This window comes from Taudactylus pleione, unplaced genomic scaffold, assembly GCF_031769625.1.
Source record: "Taudactylus pleione unplaced genomic scaffold, aTauple2 ptg000156l, whole genome shotgun sequence".
Classification (NCBI taxonomy): Eukaryota; Metazoa; Chordata; class Amphibia; order Anura; family Myobatrachidae; genus Taudactylus; species Taudactylus pleione.
Window position 1 is genome coordinate 8,389,384 of NW_028284558.1, and position 20,721 is coordinate 8,410,104.

The window sequence follows — 20,721 nt, forward strand, 5'->3', positions numbered from 1 at the left end:
GCAGGCAGCTTCCGGTGTGTGAGGGAAGACAGACAGAGCTTACTACAGTGCTGCAATCACAGGTACAGTAAGTACCAAAGGATGGCTATGTATTCATGCTATGGGGGAGGTTAGGAGGTGTAAAGTATCAGGGGATGGGGGGTTATAATCCTATTATTTGGTAAGGGAGGCAGGTTGGGGGGATGTAGTAATGTATTGTGGAGGTTCAATAAGCTAATATTTTTTGGGGGGGAGGTTAGGTGAGTTGTACTGTATAAGGGTTTGTACAGTAATAATTTCTGTGGTGGGGTATATTTATATTACAGGTTGTATACTATGTTCTATTGGGATATATTGAATGTATATGGCAATTATATGCTGTTTATATACACACAGTATATGTATTTCTGTATATATATATATATATATATATATATATATATATATACTGTGTGTGTGTGTGTATATATTAGGGATGTGCAGGCTCGGATAGGTTCGAGTTTGCACGTTGAGTTCGGACTTTTCCCTCCAAAAAAACGGAACTCAGAAATAGGCTAAACGTCATCTTACATGGACGAACATCATCATTCCTGGTCAAAAGTCCAGGAATGATGATGTTCGTCCATGTAAGATGACGTTTAGCCTCTTTCTGAGTTCCGTTTTTTTGGAGGGAAAAATCCGAACTCAACGTGCAAACTCGAACCTATCCGAGCCTGCACATCCCTAGTATATATATATATATATATATATATATATATAATATATATATAGCGGGGAGGGTAGTGCTGCCACGTGGAAGCTAATCTATATCTGGAAACCCCCCCTTACAAATCCTGCATATGTCCCTGGGAGCTCCCGAAGCTATTCAATTCAACACGGTGTTTGGGTGGGCTAAGGATTTCTTCTCGTACCCCCCTAGGGATGCGAGGAGAAATCCGACAAAAGTGCCGACCGCGCAGCTGTTTTCCTGCTTAGCGCTAACAGCCGCGTGCCCGGGACTTTAGTCAGAGAAAGCCGGTTCTCGCGCCTAAACACCTAGATTAAGTCACATTCTCCGATATAACAGCGCGCTGAATTGAATAGCTCCGGGAGCTCCCTCCTGCCGCTATGCAATTTGCGTTGAATTGAATTCTGCCCTATGAGTGCCTATTACAGAATTTTACATTTAAATTAATATCAGTGCACTGTGTACATTCATAGCCAGTTGGTTGGACCCGGTCATCTCAATCTCCCCCCCCCCCCGCATGTGCTCCACCCATCTCATGCCCGTCTCTGCTGCCCCACCCTCCTGCTCCCATACATAAACTGTTCTTGGCTGCCATCCTCCTTTCCTAGGTCTGTCCCGTCTCCCTTATAGTGGGCGCCATTGGGGCGCATGCCCAGGCTTCCCCAGCGCGTGCATTAAGTGAGGGACAGACCTTTTTAAAGTATTATATAGATTCTAATTATGATGACTCTCATTATGAGTAGATACACATCGAACAAGCATAGATAGAGCCATTTGTCTTGTGTGATTTTACGTAGCTGGTGGGTTTAACAGGGATCCGCCAAGATATCTGAAGGGTGTGCAGCTATTGGTTTAACGCTACTTATGGATTTTATTTTCTTTTTTAAGAGTTATAGTCCCAGTATTTCCAACACTGACCATACATTATAATAGCAACTCCATGTCGTCTTAGGGACACAGAAAATTTGAAAGGGAAATTACATCAGCACCTCTTTGAAAGTCAGTAACAGTTAAATATGAGTTTTTAACTATCATTTGTGACTAGTTCATTTGGCTCTTGAGAATTTTGATGGACAATACATTTCAGTAACACATTATTAATATTATGTCATTTTCTTGCCACCCCCCTTCCTTCAGAGAAGTTGTGCTCTCCCATTCTACATGTTGCAGCACTCTTGGCGTATCCCTTCAATCTGAATTCTGTTCTAAATTGACAGGATACTTTAATAAAAGTCTGAGTCAGAAATCTAATATTAGGTTAGCAATGTCACTGCAATAGGTCTAAATGATAGGACTGACAGGAATCTCTACCTACCGCTGTATGCATGTATGAAGTTAGGGCCTGATACGGACGCAAAGGTGATTACGCACGCAATCTACTGATTGTTTGCCATCGCGCATGCATATAAGCTGCACTGCACGTGTGCAACGATTGCATTGCGATTACAGGCGTACATAGGAATCCATCGCAGAGTGAGTGACAGGATGTCAGCGTTTGGGGGGTGGTGACGGGGGGTGGTCTTAGAAACGCAGGCGTGTCTGTCCGTTAAATGCCGTTACATGGGCGTGCAGAAATTAGCCACCGCGAGTGCACACGCAGCTCTGAGTTAAAGAGGAGCTCCCAAGGCTGCGACCGGTCAGACCTGCCGCAAGGGTAAGTTGGCCGCCGATGTACATTGATGTTACCGATATTTACGCTGGTAAGCGTCGTCGCACACAGAGAAGAAGGCAGCAGTGGGCGTATTTATGCTCGGGTGATCTTTGCAAACAGCATATTTTTGCTGCTGTGTTGCATACGAAATCGCAGCTGTGATCACATGAGCATCCATCTCTGAATCAGTCCCTTAGCCCACTATATTATAGGAAGCAATAGCACACTATGGGACGAATTCAATTAGCCTTGAAAAGCAGAGCCTCTATGTTTTAGCCGCCTTTGCTGCCGCTTATCTCCGTATTCAATTTCAAAAGACGTGAAAAGTCAAACAGATGAAATCGTCGAAAAGCGAAACTGGCAAAAAGTCCCTAAGATTTTGGGGAAATCAGTCTGTACCCCAGGAAAAGCTGCGCTTACATTAGAAATCAGTATAGATAATAGCCCTAATCAGGGGCGAATTGGGAATTGAAAGTGGCCCTGGAAAAATTTGAAAAAGTGGCCCACGTTGGCTAACTGAAAGAGCAATAGAAGTACTTTTGCGCGCGCTCGAAAAAAGGGGCACATCCTTATGAGAAGGGGTGTGTTATGCAAAATACTGTGGCAGCGAGCCACTCCCCTTGTTTTCATCACACTTGGGGCATGCCCAGCGTTCCAGAAGCTGCTGGGCATGTCCCCAGTCTCTCTCTCTCCAGTGAATAGACACCCTGCGCATGTGCACTGTATCTATTCAGTGGGTGCGAGGGGGCTTCCTAACCTCCCCCCACCATAAGGGGAGATCTGTCTCACAAGACAAGGCTGGTCTCATCTTGCGATGTGAAAAGATCCTCCGCGGGCCACTCTGCTTGCTATGATAGACGTCAGTACGCTGCCTGTCATGCAAACTACTGGCCTAGACCAAGTAGAGCAAAATGAAAAAAAAAAAATCTATACTATTCTTTGTTTGTACTAAATAAAAATACACCTTACCTGTACTGTGGTTTATCTGCAACGGGGGAACCTCTGAAGAAATTGATCCTTTCTGGACAGGCAGAGTCGGTATTTACTATTCATGCAGGAGATCACATGGTCCGGAAGCCGCCTGATTGCCTAGGAATAAAGCCAACATTATCACAATACAATAGAGGTTCAACCAGATAATACATAGTAACAGAAGTTTTGGGGCAGGGCAAAATTTTAGTTTTTCTGATCTAACAATTTTATATTAATAAAATACTGTATATTTGCTAATTTGGTACCATTTGTATCAATAATATGGTTTCTAGAATTGGTATGTTATTGAAGATTATTGTCCTCCAGACTTTTCTTCTAATCCTACCAGCGGCCCGAGATGCGGTCATAATACCAACTGCGAGGATTCCAGTGGTCAGAATGCCGGTGCCGGAATCCCATCACCTTTCAGAATCCCAGCGCCGGCATCCCGGCTACAGGAATCCTGAAGGTAAGTAGTGGGGTAAGGGGGAGGGTTAGGGGTTAGATTTAGGCACTAGGGGGAGGGTTAGGGTTAGGCACTAAGGGGGGAGGGTTAGTTTTAGGGTGCGGGTAAAGGGAGGTTAGGTTAGACACTAAGGGGGGAGGTTTAGGCACAAGGAATGGTGGATTAGGGTTAGGGGTAGGGAAAGGGGAGGTTTAGAATACCGACCATCAGGTGTCGGTATCCTAACCCTTACGGGATGACTGCGTCAGGATTTTGACCACTGGGATTCCGAGCATCGATATCCCATACACAACCCAGTGGTCCTAATGGAATCGGTATGTATTACCACTGGACCTAAGCCTGGCGGTTGAAATCCCCTAGTGTCTAACCCTAACCTCCCCCCAGGTGTGGCTAAACCTAACCTCCTCTCCGCGCACCCTAAACCTAACCCTCCTGGGGGGGTGCCTACAGTGCCTAACCCTAACCTCCCACTGGTGGTGCCTGACCCTAACCCCCCCTTCCCCTATCTTAACCCTAACTCTCCCAAGGGAGTGCCTATCCCTAAGTCCCCCCGGGAGTCCCGAAACCTAACCCTCCTCCACAGCGGCTATGAGCTCCTGACGCCCCAGCTTACCTACGTTCGGTATGCCAGGCGTCAGGATTTCGGCATGGGGCTAATAATAGGCCTTGGCATTTAGACACCTATCATTAGTCCCATGTCGGGCTTTCACTGTCGGGAAGCCAGCAGTCATCATTTCAACTGCCGGCTTCCTGACTACATCCCGGTCCTAATGATGGGAGCGATAAAGTGGTGGCAGCATTGCTCACAGGGAGGGAGAACACTGGCCTGGATGGGGGTGGGCTGGGGAAAGGAGAGAGTGATATATGAGAGGGACACTGGGCTAGATGAAGGGACAGTGAGATGGTGCACTGGGCTGGATGGGGATTTTTAAGAGGTGGGGCAGTGAGAAGGGGGCTGGTTGTGGAGGGAAGGGGGAGAAACTGAGATGGGGAAGGGGGGCAGTGAGATGATGGGGGTTTGAGGGACACTGGGCTGATTAAGGGGGAGTCACAGGGATGGGAACTCTTACTTGGAGTTGTTCCATGCCCAGGCCCCCGCACACTCACTGGTGCAACGTTTAAAGCTACAGCAGCCTCCAGAGCAACAGCACCTCAGCTCCGACTGCTGCTGGGATCTGAGAGGCAGGAGCTGAGGACAGTCCAGGAGCTGTGCTGAGAGTGGCGTGGTCCGTGGTGTGGCGGTGAGGTGCGGGCCGCGTGGCCCAGTCAGGTGGGACTGCCGGCCATCAGTCCCAGGCAGCCACCCTGCTGAGAGGCTGCTGAAATGATTGGAGGCGGGGCCTCGCTCCAACTCAGTGAACATGAGCTGAGGCCAGGCTACCTCCCGATCACCTGGCCGGGACATGTTTTTTTAAAAAATAAATAAAAAACTAAAACAGAAAAAAAGAAGATTTTGGTGACCTCAACATGGTCCGGGCCCAACGGGGAACGTCCCGGTGAACTCTGTGGCCAATCCGCCCCTGGCCCTAATAAAAGTCTTTTGTGTTCTTAAAGTGTCAGAATTGGCTGTTACATGCATAAGTGCTTAAAACTGATAGAAAGCAATTATTTTGGGAAGAGTAAGTACCAAGGTCAAATTTGGGGTACATGAAAATGGGTACTAGCATATTTTTATGTCTCTAAAGTGAAGATTTAAAATATCTTAAAAATACACCTGCTGCAGCCTTGTGCAATCCCAAACACCGGTCCCATCCATATAGCCCCCAAAAGTACCAGGCCCCCCACATTTTACCCATTTTCCAACATTGTTTTCATTTTCACCCCAAAAATTAGATGACATTTTTGGGGTCCTCTCAAAAAATGTTGTAACTTTTTTGGACTAATTAGTCATTAGGGGGGTTGTCAAAAGTGTTCTGGACCAAATCCCCACATTTTGCACTTCCAATTCGCCTGTCTATACAGAGAAAACTTTTCTACTGTGTTTTTTCCTCATAGGCGAAAACTCCTGCAAATGAATACGGAGAAGAGTTGAAAACAAGCGAAAAGTCCAAAACGGAGAAAACTTTTCTCCAAAAGGCATTTTTTGCGGCTAATTGAATACGGCCCTATGAGTGAATCTGGATGTGATATATGATAAAGATGTAATCTGCTGACAGTTGTATTACTAACATAACTACATCACATGTATTCATTTCTGTGGATACATTTATCAGCGCCGTAGCTAGACGGCAGTGCGCCCAGTGCAGCACTGCCGCCCCTCTCACTCCCTCTCCGCCCCCCCCGAGCGCTTACCCTAACTTCCGACACCAGGAGGGAGGGCGGGATCTTCCGCCGATTTTCAATGTCCGGCGCGCACCACTGCCGGTCTCTATCTGCAGACCTCCGGCACAGAAAAGTGTGTGGCCGGTGCCGCTGGAGGATGGCGCCCGGTGCACATGACCCCTCAGCCCCCCCCCTAGTTGTGGCCCTGCATTTATGTAGACTACAATACTTTGTGCCTCTCTATCTTCATTGTGTGGTTTTAATTAGACTAATCTTAGTGGCTAATGATAATTGAATTGACTGAAATGTGTGTAGTGAAATAAGACATCCAGTAACCAAGGCTTGTGGAAAAAGTCAAGCTCTCAAGAAACCAAACCAGGCTGGACAATTTTGAGGGCAGGTGGGGAACGGGAAAACAATAGCGGCAGGTCATTGAACCCATATGCACAAAATCCATTTCTATGATATACATGCAAATTATCTAATATTAATGATGCAGAAGAAACATGAAGTTTAAAGAGATTTACCAAAATAGACATCCTCATAGTGCAGTATATAGTGTTCATTCTAGCACCCTGCATCTCTCACAGCCAGTGTAGTTCCACTTTCCTGCCTGGGGTGTTGCTCTCTGCTCTGGTGCCTCTAACACATTCATCTGAAGTAACAAACTGCTGAGATACAGACCAGAGTGTAGTAGAAGCACCAGAGCAATGAGTGACACCCCTGGCAGGAAAGAGGAACTGCATGGGTTGTGACAGCTGCAGGGTGCCAGAATTAGCACTAAGTATATTTAATCAATATTTATTAAATATAAAATATGTATACACATGGATGTTAAAATTAAAATACCCCTACTTACAACACTCTGGAGCAGGTTCTATAGCTCATAATGAAAAGAAACTTGGCAACATGTAATTATGTAATTCATTGGATGCATGATCCATTTATTGAAAAAAATTATTAGTGACAAATTTTGCTATCAGGTGGCCATTCAAATTATTTGAGCACTATAGTAGTTTAATGTGTCCTCCACTGTGGGCAACAAAAGTTTCCACTCAAAGAACAGTATTCTGTATAGCTGTACGCAACATATCAGGTGGAATAACCAATACACCTGGCTCATTCTATGGTAAAGTATAACCTTGGCAAATTCTAGTGATTTGGATTGCCACATTGCCACCAGGTGACATTTGTAATTAATCCTTTTTTTCCCCAATAAATTGCTAGAAGTACCTGTTGTCCAAATTTCTCTTCATTACAAGCATTCAGTGGTTTAAATAGTAATTGCTTTAATTGTAGCAACCCTGTATATTGCTTGTATAATAAATATATACAGCTTATTTAATAATATAAGGATAGTCCTGTTGGTCCAAGATAGGTCAAAGAAATCTAGTAATATACGAATAGTGCTGTTAGTTCAAGGAAGGTTACAGAAATCCAGTAAAAAAAAACATTTTAGCACAAAGGCAGGGTGCATGTAAGAACTTAAGGATAGCATAGAGCGACTCACTATGGCTAGTAAAAGCAAGTAGTGATAAATTGCAAGGGTAAGACAATAAGAAGTAAATTGGCACTCAACAAGTGGATGGACAGCCATGATCAGATAAGTTGTACATATTTGATTTTAATGTACTGGCAATATATATATTTTTTATAATTTAATAAATATTTATGAAATATACTACACTATAAATATGTGTTTATTTTGGTATATATCTCCTGGTATAAAGTGACTAATTTGGGTAAAAGAAGGACCCAAACACAAGAAACACAACATTCATTCACTATTGGTATGTAGAAAATATGCATTTTGTTGCAGTTCATTCATTGATTTACATTAATTACCGTACAAGAAGGTGTCTTTTTATTTATTTATACATATACTGTAAATAAACATACCTGCAGTAGTTGATAGATAGATAGATAGATAGATAGATAGATAGATAGATAGATAGAAAAACGTTCCATAATTTATTTAGGATGGACTATATTGTAACATTTCCTTTTTGTGTTTTTCACAGGTATGTTCCTGGCAGACATAATAGAAAATTATTTTGTTTCTCCAACACTATTCAGAGTAATACGACTTGCTAGAATTGGAAGAATCTTGCGTCTCATTAAAGGAGCAAAAGGAATTCGTACGCTGCTCTTTGCATTGATGATGTCACTTCCTGCCCTATTCAATATCGGTCTTTTGCTCTTCTTAGTGATGTTCATTTACGCTATCTTTGGAATGTCCAACTTTGCCTATGTAAAAAAAGAAGTTGGAATTGATGATATGTTTAATTTTGAAACCTTTGGCAACAGTATGATTTGCTTGTTCATGATCACAACATCAGCGGGATGGGATCTTTTGTTAGCCCCAATTCTTAACAGTGGCATACCGGACTGTGACCCACACTTTGAGCACCCTGGAAGTACTGTAAAAGGTGATTGCGGTAATCCATCTGTAGGCATTTTCTTCTTTGTTAGCTATATCATCATATCATTTCTCATTGTTGTAAATATGTACATTGCGGTAATTTTGGAAAATTTCAGTGTTGCCACTGAAGAAAGTGCCGAACCATTGGGAGAAGACGACTTTGAGATGTTCTATGAAGTATGGGAAAAGTTTGACCCGTCTGCTTCACAGTTCATTGAATTTGATAAACTCTTTGATTTCGCAGATGCACTGGATCCACCTCTACGAGTGCCAAAACCGAATCATATTCAACTTATCGCAATGGATCTCCCCATGGTAAGTGGGGACAGAATTCACTGCCTTGACATTCTCTTTGCTTTTACAAAGCGAGTGTTGGGAGAAGGGGAAGATATGGACACTCTACGCTTACCAATGGAGGAACGGTTTATGGCATCTAACCCATCAAAGGTTCCCTACGAGCCTATTACGACTACCTTACGCCGTAAACAAGAAGAGCTATGTGCCATTGCTATACAACGTTGCTACCGGCATTATCACTCTAGAAAGCAAGCTCAAGCTTCTCTTCTATACAAAAAGGATAAAAATAAATATGCTAATATACTTGCTAAGAATGAGGTAAGTGATTTCAACAAATACAGCGAAACCTCCACCACTGTCAATTCAGACATGTCCACCTCCACAACGTCTCCTCCTTCCTACGACAGTTTAGAAAAGCCCCATAAGGAAATATATGAAAAAGACGATGCAGAAAAGTAAGAAAACAGTAAATATAGGAGAGGGTCCAAGAAATAAATGAATGCTAATTGTGATGCAACATTTATAAAGATCATAGATGACTTTAAGGTCCACAGATATCTGCTTGGAGTACTATGCCAAATTGTCAGCTATATGTATGATGTAAGTTTAGTGCCTATAAAACCATAGAAAAGAAGAACTTTTGTATAAGATCAATAACAGGTCTATGAACTTTGAGGTTTGAATTCAGATTATGCGATTTGTGATCTAATGCAAAACCTCACCTTAATCAGAGGGTCACTTGGGCTTAGGTGTCTATATATTCTGCTGGACAATCAGTGACTTATGCTGCTTTTTTTTAAATGATTCTAAACGTGATTCACACATATGATCACCAACAATGGATGCATTCTATAATGATAGGAATCAGATTTCATTAATTCATGTAAAAAGCGAATGACTGAATGAACTCGCAAAAAGATCAGGTAACAGATGACTACAAATCAACATCGTCAGAACACACTTTTTAATTTTCTTTTTACCAGTCATTTAATAACTACATATGGTGTCCTATGTACAGTAACATGTTTAATAATGTTTATGTGCCTCTGACGTCACAAATGGTTCTGGTTTTCAGGTTGAAATAGTTATACACGTTTCTGTAAAGTGCTCTTCTGTATAAACAAAAAAAAGTTAAAGAAAAACATATACAGTACTGAATGCATATGTAATAGAGTATTCTAAATGATCAGTCAGTTACACTGCTTCATTCAGCTTTATTATTTGGCAGTTTGTTTAATTAAAGTGTGCTCTTTTGGGGAAAGCCCCTGTGCGGCAGCTGTCTTCATATCAGCAACACAGCTCATGACTGCAAGTAGCAGAGAGTACAGGGCAGTACAGTATAGTTGGTGTGGGTGGAGTGGCTATTATGCCACCTGTAGGTGAGGGGTATCTGAGGGGTATCTGACAATGCACTTGTACCCACTTGTACCCAATGCACCTGCAGAACTCTACGAGACCCTCCCAATATACTCTGCATGCTAAGAAGACTCCCATCCGCCATCTATTTTCAGAGTAGGGCTGAAGGTCTGGAAAGATACAACGGAAACCTACCTAAGTTATGTTATTGTGCCCAAACGATGCTCTGTTCTGCCTCTGGTCCTGGGGAAACAATTAGCTACGTTGGTGTAGAACATGCAGAGTGAGAGGGATGTCAAAAAAAGTAAATAACCAACTAATATTTGTTTCTAAATAAATATGTTCTGTAAAATGCCCTGCAACGTACCTAGCTAATATGGTGGAAAATTTTTCAGAACAATGTATATACAATGGATTTTTTTTTTTTTTTTTAGAATTTTATTTTTTTAGATCAACTCGACTATCATGTATTGCTCTAAAAGTTGAAACTATTACTGGTGCATGTATATATATTTGCCTTGCTACTGTGTATAATGGCAAAGGATATTGCATATAGTGGAAAGCCATATTTTAAATGAGTCATAAAGATATTATACCACAGGGGGATGTAAACGTGCAGGTAATATGCATTTGTAATACTTAACTGGATCCTACCTGATGCATAGCCAAATATAAGGGAATATATTCCAAACATACTCTGTAAAACAGTATAAATACTGTTTAAATATATTTCTTTGCCTTTTGTACATAAATGAAAAAAATGTTCGCTGAGGAATCTGTGTGTTGATGACTGTGGTTTTTTCACTTATTAACCTGGTTGGTATCATAATATAAATATTTAAATATTGCACACAAGAATGGTCTTACTGCACTTGGCAGTTCATTTGGGAAATAAGAAAAACTTGATGTCACTGGTACCTGTGAATTGGTAGGTTGAAATTCCATGACTAGAAGATCAGCCCACAAAATGTCTGCCTTCACAGCGTGTAGGAGGATTGTTCTAATGTAGAAACAAACACAGATAAATTCACACACACCAAAGCATTTTCTTTATACTGTAGGGGTGTTTGTTGAAAGGAAGACCCACATGATTTGTCTTTTCATTTTTAGGAAACAAGCCTCGTCCACTGATGTGTCATAGTGATATTCATATAGCTGTGTGTTTTATTTCACTTATGTCACAGCAGTAGCAGATGTTGTTAATAATAAATACAGTCCAGACAGATGGACATATTGGCCAAGCATATTCGGCACTTCTTGAGGTGTCATATAGGGGTCTAGTCATCATCACTTTTTTGCTACAAAAGCAGGTGAAAATTAACATATTCACCTCCTTTTCTATAAAATAATTATCAGGGCCATTCATTATAAAGGTAATGCAGGATATATCTCAGATATCTCCTGTTTAACTTTCAGCCCCAATCTTGCCTGCTGTCCCCATAAACTAGTATGGGGGCATAAATTCATCAAGCTCCAAAAATACCAAATTTTCAGAGCTTGACTGTGGGAATCTTCACAATTTTTGGATGGTGTTTGTTACCACAACCCTGATCCTTCCCTATGGGAAGGAGACCCGGTTGCAATGAGGGATCCTTCCGCCAGCAGTGGCACATGCGTGAAGCCAAGTTCACGCATGTACAGTAGCAGTGCCAAGTGAGACTCGGCAGTGCTAATTTTCAGCACTACTAAAGTAACGGTGAAAGGATTTGAGGGGACAGCTGATCTTCCGATCATCTGTCTCTGCTCCGGAGCAATATTGAATTGCTCTGATGCTCACAGTAAATTAGAAACTGGTCTCCAATAATTAACATTAGAATAGGTCCCATAATATCACAAATTTAGGCCAGACACACTCTATAAAGATATCTTCACGATTTGTTCTATTGTTCAATTTAAACATTTAATGTGTACCCTCAATTGTGCGCTCCCGCAGGTCGCATATGGGATCTTCTGTTTGGCTGTGATACACGGCCAATTAGACGATATTGTATGCAGGGCTGTGCAGTTTAATGAAGGACAGAATGAGTTGTCATTCGTTAAATCGCATAGTGTGTACGGGCAATCTTGGATGGTCCAGGGTGAAGGGAATTTGTCTCGACCATCGCCAAGATTGCCTGTCGTTTAGATGTGTACCCGGCTTTAGATTTTGACATGTAACATGTAAAAGAATATGGGGGCTGTCACCTCTGTCATTTGCCTAACATCAGCTGATAACTATATGAACAAAGGAAGAAACTGAACAAAAGTTGAATGTATTGGTCACCTGCATGTAGAAAATGATGATGTCCTCAATGCTTTGAATGAGTCCTATATAAGACTGAATAAATATGACACAATATTGAAGATTTTGTTTTTTTCTTTCTTGTTGTGTTCATTATTTCTAAATTTGGAGGGGATGTACTTAGTTTACAAACCAGCTATATCACATTAAAATGCATTTTAAGAAAAACTTGGGTGGTTAAGTTTTTCTATTGATACAGTGAACATATTTTGTTTTTGTAGGATCGGTCATGGTTTCTTTTACATGTTGAACTCCAGCAGCAGAGACACACTATAGTGGTAGCAAGCAGTGAGCAACCACTACAGATAATTGAAAAAGGGCGTTGCTCACATAAGAGGCACTATGGCGAATCTATTGGCCAGGGAATAGGAAATCTGGTACAATAGAGATCAAAATAGAGCAGAGGTACACAAAGTCGAAATACAAGTCCAAGGTTTGGTAACTGACGATCAGGTTTGAGCAACAGGGTTTAGACAATGGACAAGTCCAGGTAATGGAGCTGGGTTGGTATATAGAATTCACAAAGTAGCACAGGCAGATGGAAGGGTAGTCAGATGGCAAGCATGGGGTTGGTAACAAGTATCTGATACCCAAGTGAGGTTACGATGGTTCTAAGGCACAGATGGTTTTGCTTGTCAGGTGAATTCCAAATTTATGTTATTAGAGGCTGTGACTTCAAGTTCACACTTTTGTCAACTTACTGCGCAGGCATGCACTAGAGACCACAAGACAACACGATGATACTGTCACATCATCGAGTGATGGCACTGAAAAATCAAGAAAGTGTGCAGTGCAGTTAAGAAAGCAGAAAATGTGAATATATCTAAAGTGCGTTTTTTTATTATTTTGAAGTTAAAACTTCAGGTCAGTTTAGTTTCTTTTTCAGTTTTTACACATATGAAAAATAAAAATGTAAAATTTAATTTTAGATTTATCTTAGATATTCATTTGTTGGTACCTTTTCATGCATTTTACCTTGTACAGAGCCTTTCCCCTATCAGCAAATTTTAGAACAATTCTTCTCTTACACAGAATTCTTCTCGACATGCCTTTAATAGTATCCATACTAAATCTGATGACATTCCGCCTGTGTGTTAGAGCAGCAGACAGCTCTGAACAGGAAAACTTTAATTATGGCTGCATTGTATGTATGTATGTAATGAATGTGTGTGTGTATATATATATATATATATATATATATATATATATATGGAATTAGTATGAAATCGGTTCGATTCCCGGCAGTGCCTGGTCAACAAAAGCAGAGTTCCCGGCAGTGGAAGCCCGAGAGCGCTGGTCCCAATCGTTGCTAACCCCCTAACCCTCCTTAGGGGTGCCTAACCCTAACCTCCTCCCCAAGTGCCTAACCCTAATCCCCCCTCTAAGTGCCTAACCCGAACCCCCCCTTTCCCGCTGCCTAAACCTAAGTCCCCCGGGGGATGCCTAACCCTAAGTACCCCCCGGGGGTGCCTAACCCTGACCCTCCCTCCCCCTAGCCTAACCCTCCCGGAGGGTGCCTAACCCTAAGTCCCCACGGGTGCCCTAAACCTAACCTTCCCCCCCTGAGCGGCTGTCCACTCGCGGCGCCCAGCAAACCCTTCGATCATAGGGGAAATAACAGGTGTCTAGATATGGACGCCTGGCATTTCACCCTCGCCGGGATATGACAGTCGGGAAGCTGGCTGTTGGTATTAAGGCAGCCGGTTTCCCAATTGTATACCGTGCATATCTATATATATATATATATATATATATTAAATATGGTGTGGTTTAATGAGAGAAATACCACTAACATTAACTAACTTTATTGGACACACTAGTTCACATGACCATGCTTAATTTCCCAATGAGAACACACGTCATGCCTGATCTACTTACCTACTGTCACAAAACCCCATCACAAAGCCACAGCTGTATTACTCCACAAGTGTAAACAAAAAAATCTCTCACAGAGACACTGCTCACAGAAAAGCAGCACTTCCCTGCCTCACTGACAGAAATACAAATTTCTGACAGAAAAATTCCAAACAATTACTACATAACTGAAAGGACCTGTCATCAGTCCTCAACAAAGATTGACTGGTACAATGATGATCTATTCAAAGAACTTGAACTTACCTGAGAAGCTACTTCAGAATCCATCACAGCAAACAGTGAGGAGACATGCCAGCCGTGACCTTGAAGTAACGTTAAACACTTCCTGCCAGTACAATTCACTATACAACACGTTTTCTAAAGTGACAGTTGACTCTTAAAGTGACAGTAGTCATTAATTGTCAAATGTTTAAACAGTCTATTCTAAATGTTCAACTGTTTTATCCTCTTAAACTTTTATCGGGTTAAATGTTTATGCATTAAAAATAATTAAATTTAAACAGCCTATTCTGAACTATTTTTATCTCCTAAGAAATAAAGTGTTTCTAACTATATGCATGGCGCTTTACTCTGCTAGAACCAAGAAGTATGAGGTTCACAGTGTGTTCAAGGAATCTCACTTTTTACAGTATATATTTAAAACAGACGGGCATGCAAAATACTCTTTGAAGCGCATGTCTGTAAATCCTTGAAAACCTACAAGTATCACTTTATTTTTAGCTCATATTGTATATCTGCTGCTCCCTACATCATCTCCATGTAGAACTATTTTGTCACAACAGGGGCCTTTTTAGAAGATAGATATACAACTCTTGGGTGTGTGGTCGCGCTCTGATATAGGTTTTGTGCATTCAACCATGCCTTGGGTGGTTGAATGCACAAAACCTTTACCCTACCAAAATATGGGTCAAGGTTTAACATCTAGAATTATTATTATTATTATTTATATAACCCCAATTGTATTGCACAGCACTGTACAGGGAATATGAAACAGTCCACCCTGCCCCAGTGGTTCTTACAGTCTAAATTCCCTAAAACAGGCACATTTTAAAAGTCAATTTTGCCAAAAGTCCGGTAACCTATCAATATGTTTTTAGACTATGGGAGTAAAACCCAGGGAGACTTACAAAGCTCATAAACAGGGACCTGTGGGTATATTTACTAAACTTCGATTTAGGATTCTGTTCGATTTTCCATTCGATTTTGGTTTGATTTTGATATAGGAGATTTACTAAAGCCAAAATCGAATGTCAAATCGAACTGAAAATGAATTTTCACTCAAAATCGAATTAAGGAAAAACATCGATGTTTTACCATACCCGAATATAGGATCCGCTCATTTACTAACATTCGATTTGCAAATCGAATGTAAAACGAACTCAAAATCGAACTTCAAATCCCCAAATGAATAGAAGTGCTTCATGCTTTCGATTTTATCATGAGCAGTTCTATTTGACACAGATGCATGCATACATTATTGAGATGCATACATGCATGTTAGTGTAAAATGCTTGTTAAGTGTTAATTTTAAAAAAAAATTGACGTGGGATCCCCCCCTAAAAGCACAACCAGCCCAGGACTTTTCATAACCAGTCCTGGTTGGGTAAAAAATACAGGGGAAAAAATGCATAGAGTTCCCCTGTACTTGGTGCAACCAGCACCAGGCTCTGAGATGGTCCTGGTTCTGGAAATACAGGGGAAAAATGCATAGGGTTCCCCTATAATTTCCATAACCAGCACCTGGGTATATCTAGTGGGGGGTTAATGCCAGAGCCAGGGAAACCCTATCACCGGGTCCCCCGGCCAAAGCATTACCCCTGACCGCTAGTCAGCCCAGGCTGAGGATCCCTAGGGAGTTGGGGGTCCCCCAATAAAGGAGACCCCCTATCCAGGGCACCCCAGGCCTAGGCTGATAGCCCGGGGCTATCCCCAGCAACCCCTGGGCGGTGGGTGCCGGGTTGATTGTGTAAAATGTGTGTAAAAATATAGGTGAAAACATTGTCTTTAACAGTAGAACTGCAGAACCACAAGTACCAGCATGGGGGCATTAAGGGCCCACTGGTACCTCTAGCTCACCTGTAAAGAAATGTTAAAATAAACACAATATACACACACCGTGACAGTATAAGTTTATTACACACATACATACACACTCACACATACTCACCTGCAATACCTTATTCGGTCCTTTTCTCCATGTAGGCATCCACCATCTTCTGGAAATTAAAAAATGAAAAGTCCCAACCCATAAACTCAGTACCATCCTCTAAGGACGGTACCTCCCGAATGACGGCCTCAGCCGCTGCATTTCCCTTAGAAGTGCCGGGGCTGAGAATTCATTGGCTGAGAGAGGTGAGCCTCTGCCTCTCTCAGCCAATGAATGGCTCCCACCATTGACTTCAATAGTGAGAACCCCAAGGTTACTAAAGGCTGCGGCTGGTTGTGCTTAGTACAGGGGAACCCTACGCATTTTTTCCCTGTATATACACAACCAGAACTAGCTATGAAAAGTCCAGGGCTGGTTGTGCTTTAAGGTGGGGACCCCACGTCAATTATTTTTCAAAATGAACACTTAACAAGCATTTTACACTAAGATGTATGCATGCATCTGTGTCAATCAGACCTGCTCATGCTAAAAATTAAAGCATGAAGCAGGTCTATTCATTTGGGGATTTGAAGTTCGATTTTGAGTGGGATTTGGTGTTTGATTTGTACATAAACATACAAAATCATACATCAAATCCCTTCTTAAAATCAACCAAAATTGAATTTGATTTGAAAATTGAATGCAAAATAGAATATTAGTAAATGAGAGATTTGCTAAGGGATTTTGCATTTCGATTTCAGTAGATTTGAGAGATTCATAAAAATGAATCCTAAATTGAACCTTAGTAAATTTACCCTCTGGTCAGAATCAAACCCATAAGCCCATCACTGTGAGGTAGCAATGCTAACCACTGTGCTACCATATTGCACATATGTTTGTGGCTTAAGGTTTTCCAGATAAGCGTGTTTTTCCCTGTAACTCTTAACACCTTATCTAAAATTGACAAAATTATATTTAGAAATATCCCCATTGTTTCCCTGCACTGGCAAGTTGCTCATGTTTCCATTGTTTGACTGACCAATTATTTTGCAGTGACTATGGGCCTGATTCAGACCCACTCGCGAGCGGCTGTCCGCTCGCAAGTGGGTCGATGTTATGCACTGAGCATGCGCACGACGGAGGGAGCTCCGTCGTGCGCATGCGCCAGACGCGACGAGCGAAGGAAAGTCCTTCGCTCGTTGTGTCCGATCAAAGGGGGCGTGCTGTCAATGTTGATTGACAGCACGCCCCCTTTGGTGGGCGTGCCGGGGGCGTGCCTCCCTGACGGGGGCGTTCCCACGGGAACGCCTCCCGTCAGAAGCCGGCCCACTGACATCACTAGTGATGTCAGTGGGAGTGATTTTGGCTCTGATAGAGCCAAAATCACTCCGGAGCTTGCGGTTGAAAACCTCAACCGCAGGCTCCGGCTCGCAATTTCGATGGTCGCGATGGTCTCGACCATCGCGGCCATCACAAAGCACGCTCGTATAGCCTGTGGGTGGTGACCCACAGCTATACGAGCGTCCAGGAGGACGCTCCATGAAAATGGAGCCCGGCCCTCATTCAGAGCGTGCGCTCTGCTCAGAGCGTACGGCTCTGAATGAGGGCCTATGTCCTTATACCAAAAAAACCACCAATTATTCTCTTATTTTTCTGTTGGTCTTTGTAACTCACGGGAAAATGGTTTCCAGATAAAGGATCCCATACCTGTCAATAAAAAGAAATATGACAATTGGAAATTGCTAAGTTTGCAAATTTTATATGTTTAGTGGTTACATTTGGATAGGCAGGTAGATAATTATGCTATATATTTTAATGCTTTGTTTCATTTTAGTTTTTTAAAAGTATAATAAATAATACATCACATGATAATTTGGAGTGTTTTGATATTTTTGCTAAGGATCAAAATCGCTATTAACAGAAATCGCCACAAGATGGAGCTTGTGTAATTTGAGCTTAGCTTCCAGCTGTGTATACATTGCGTCCTATTATAACATAGCTATGCATAGCTCTAGGCTTAGGCAACCTATACCTCTACAGCTTTTGTGGAACTACAACTGCCAGCATGTTCTGCCAGACAATTACAGTAGCTGGAGAGCCACGTATCGCTCATTTCTGCTACATGTTTTAAAACAGAAATATAGTATTATACAGGTATTGCATTATTGAGGAGTTTGGATTTTGGCATTTACATATACATGAAGCATAGACATTTAATAGATTTTACTTATTTGTAGCCACCATTTTATGATATCCTGAAGAGGTACTAACCCAGTGGTTCGCAAACTGTATGCCGTGGAACCCTGGGGTGCCTCGGGACACTTGCAAGGGTGCCTCAGGTGGGTGGTCCAGCACCAAATGAAATGTATTGGTCAATGTAATGTAAATATGTGGACAAACAGATGAGCAAACCTGTCCACCACCACATAACTGAGCCTAAGGATGACAGGTAAGCACCATTTACTTCACTTTACTACTTTTATTACTGAATTTCTCAATAACAAACTTTTGGCTTATGGGTACGGTGAAAACAAAGCTGATATTCTAGGGCACCGTGATTCAAAAAGGTTTTGGAACCACTGTGTAACTAACCCAAAAACATAGTTGCCAACACGTGAACATAATTTCTAGGGTTACTTGCTGGCTAAATTGCTGAACATAAGTGACATAAAAAGCAAAGTGATCCATTATAGCGCTGAGTACTATTTCACAGGTGCTTTGTAAATGAAGTCTGCTACAGAGGAACCAATCAACACTGAAATGAATACAGCGCTTGTGAGTGGTAGGAAAAATTGGCTGTCCTCCCAGGGGTGTTAGTATAAGACAGTTAATTTAGAAACACAATATAACAGTATAATATACATATATAAAAATGAACAAATGTTACAATGATAAATAGTGAATGCTAAACATGAGCTGGGAATGTTAATATTGTCATGGTACAGTGTCACGTGTACGAGAGACAATCCTATCCTATTGGTTTTGTGAACTTCTGTGAGTTGCTTCTGTACCCAGCATGTACACTTATTCCTGTACCCCAGTTACTCATGAACAATGTTGTGCACAGTACCCACTGAGATGTTCAGTGTGTCAGCAATATCACTAACTTGAATGCATCTGTCCTCCTGAATCAGACATTCAATATGTCAGAAATTGTCATCTGTGGTGGACGTGTTTGGCTGACACATCACTGCTCATCTTACACGTCTGTCCTACAGTTATCATAGGCAGTGCACGAAACCTGTTCCCGTGACATGACGTTATCACCGTACACCTCAAAAAGTTGCCAATGAATTTCAGCTGCTGTGTCCTTTATATGTAGACATCTAATCACACTACGCACTTAAGTGTTTGACCATGTGTCTGCCAACCCCGCCATCTTACAGTTGATGTTGGAACAGTATGACTGATATGAGACGCAGGCTAATAAACGTGAGGGGAAGCAGTGGTCTTCCTGCTCTAGCCTGGTGGGAAATTAGAATGAATTAGAGAACATTACACACATATATATAGGTTTTCCATACCATCTCTTTAAACCAGGACACTAATAATTTCAACAGGTTCTGTGGCAGCTGATTCATGCCTGGATTTTACCTATTATTAACCTGTGTAATTCATGATAGTCCTGGTTTAAAGGGATAGTATGGTAGGCATATATATATAGAAGAAGAAACAAAAATCTTGTACTACATATAATACATTTTATAAACATTCATAGACAATGACGGCGGTTAACAATTCAAATCACTGTGATGCATTACTAACAATGATGTCTAACTATAAGTCAATATGACAAAAGATGTCTAATTAAATTCAGGTATGATATAACATGGAACATGTACACTGATATGAAAGAAAAGGAAGGAATGGAATGACCAGGGAGAAAAGGGTGATAGGGGAAGTTTTTTGCAGAGCTCCTAATAAGGAAGAAACCTAGACTTACCACCAGCTGACCCATGTGTTGGACCCCACCATGTATCCAGGTCATTGAGGTCCTCTGTTAGAGCCCTGGAATAAACTCTTATGTTTTCGGTGAGAGGAAATTAACAAAATTATATAGCATAGTCTGCACCAACATTCCAGGGTAGGAATAAACAATGGGTGATGCACTTAGAGCAAATTAGAAAATCCAGGGGATGATATTAATGGGTGTCTGACTCTGCATACAGAGGCTTTCAATTTTGACCCAATTCCTATGACTTTCCATGCACGTCCAATCCAAAACCTGCACAAGCAAAATAGACTGGTAATATCCCATAAACAGGGGCATTTGTAGCCCTCCTTTAGTCTTGGGGCTGTATAATAGCTCACGGCTACATCTAGGCCTTCTGTCTCGCCAAAGAAAAC

The 20,721-nt window shown here is 41.7% G+C and overlaps 1 protein-coding gene across 1 annotated transcript in view; it reads left to right on the forward strand.

The window, feature by feature from the left end:
- Positions 1–12,460, forward strand: part of LOC148521626 (sodium channel protein type 2 subunit alpha-like) — a 129,568-nt gene extending 117,108 nt beyond the window's left edge. The window contains 1 exon segment of the mRNA XM_088474833.1: positions 8,079–12,460. Coding sequence (XP_088330959.1) covers positions 8,079–9,271 — 1,193 coding nt within the window. The 3' untranslated portion in view covers positions 9,272–12,460.
- Positions 12,461–20,721: the final 8,261 nt, after the last annotated feature.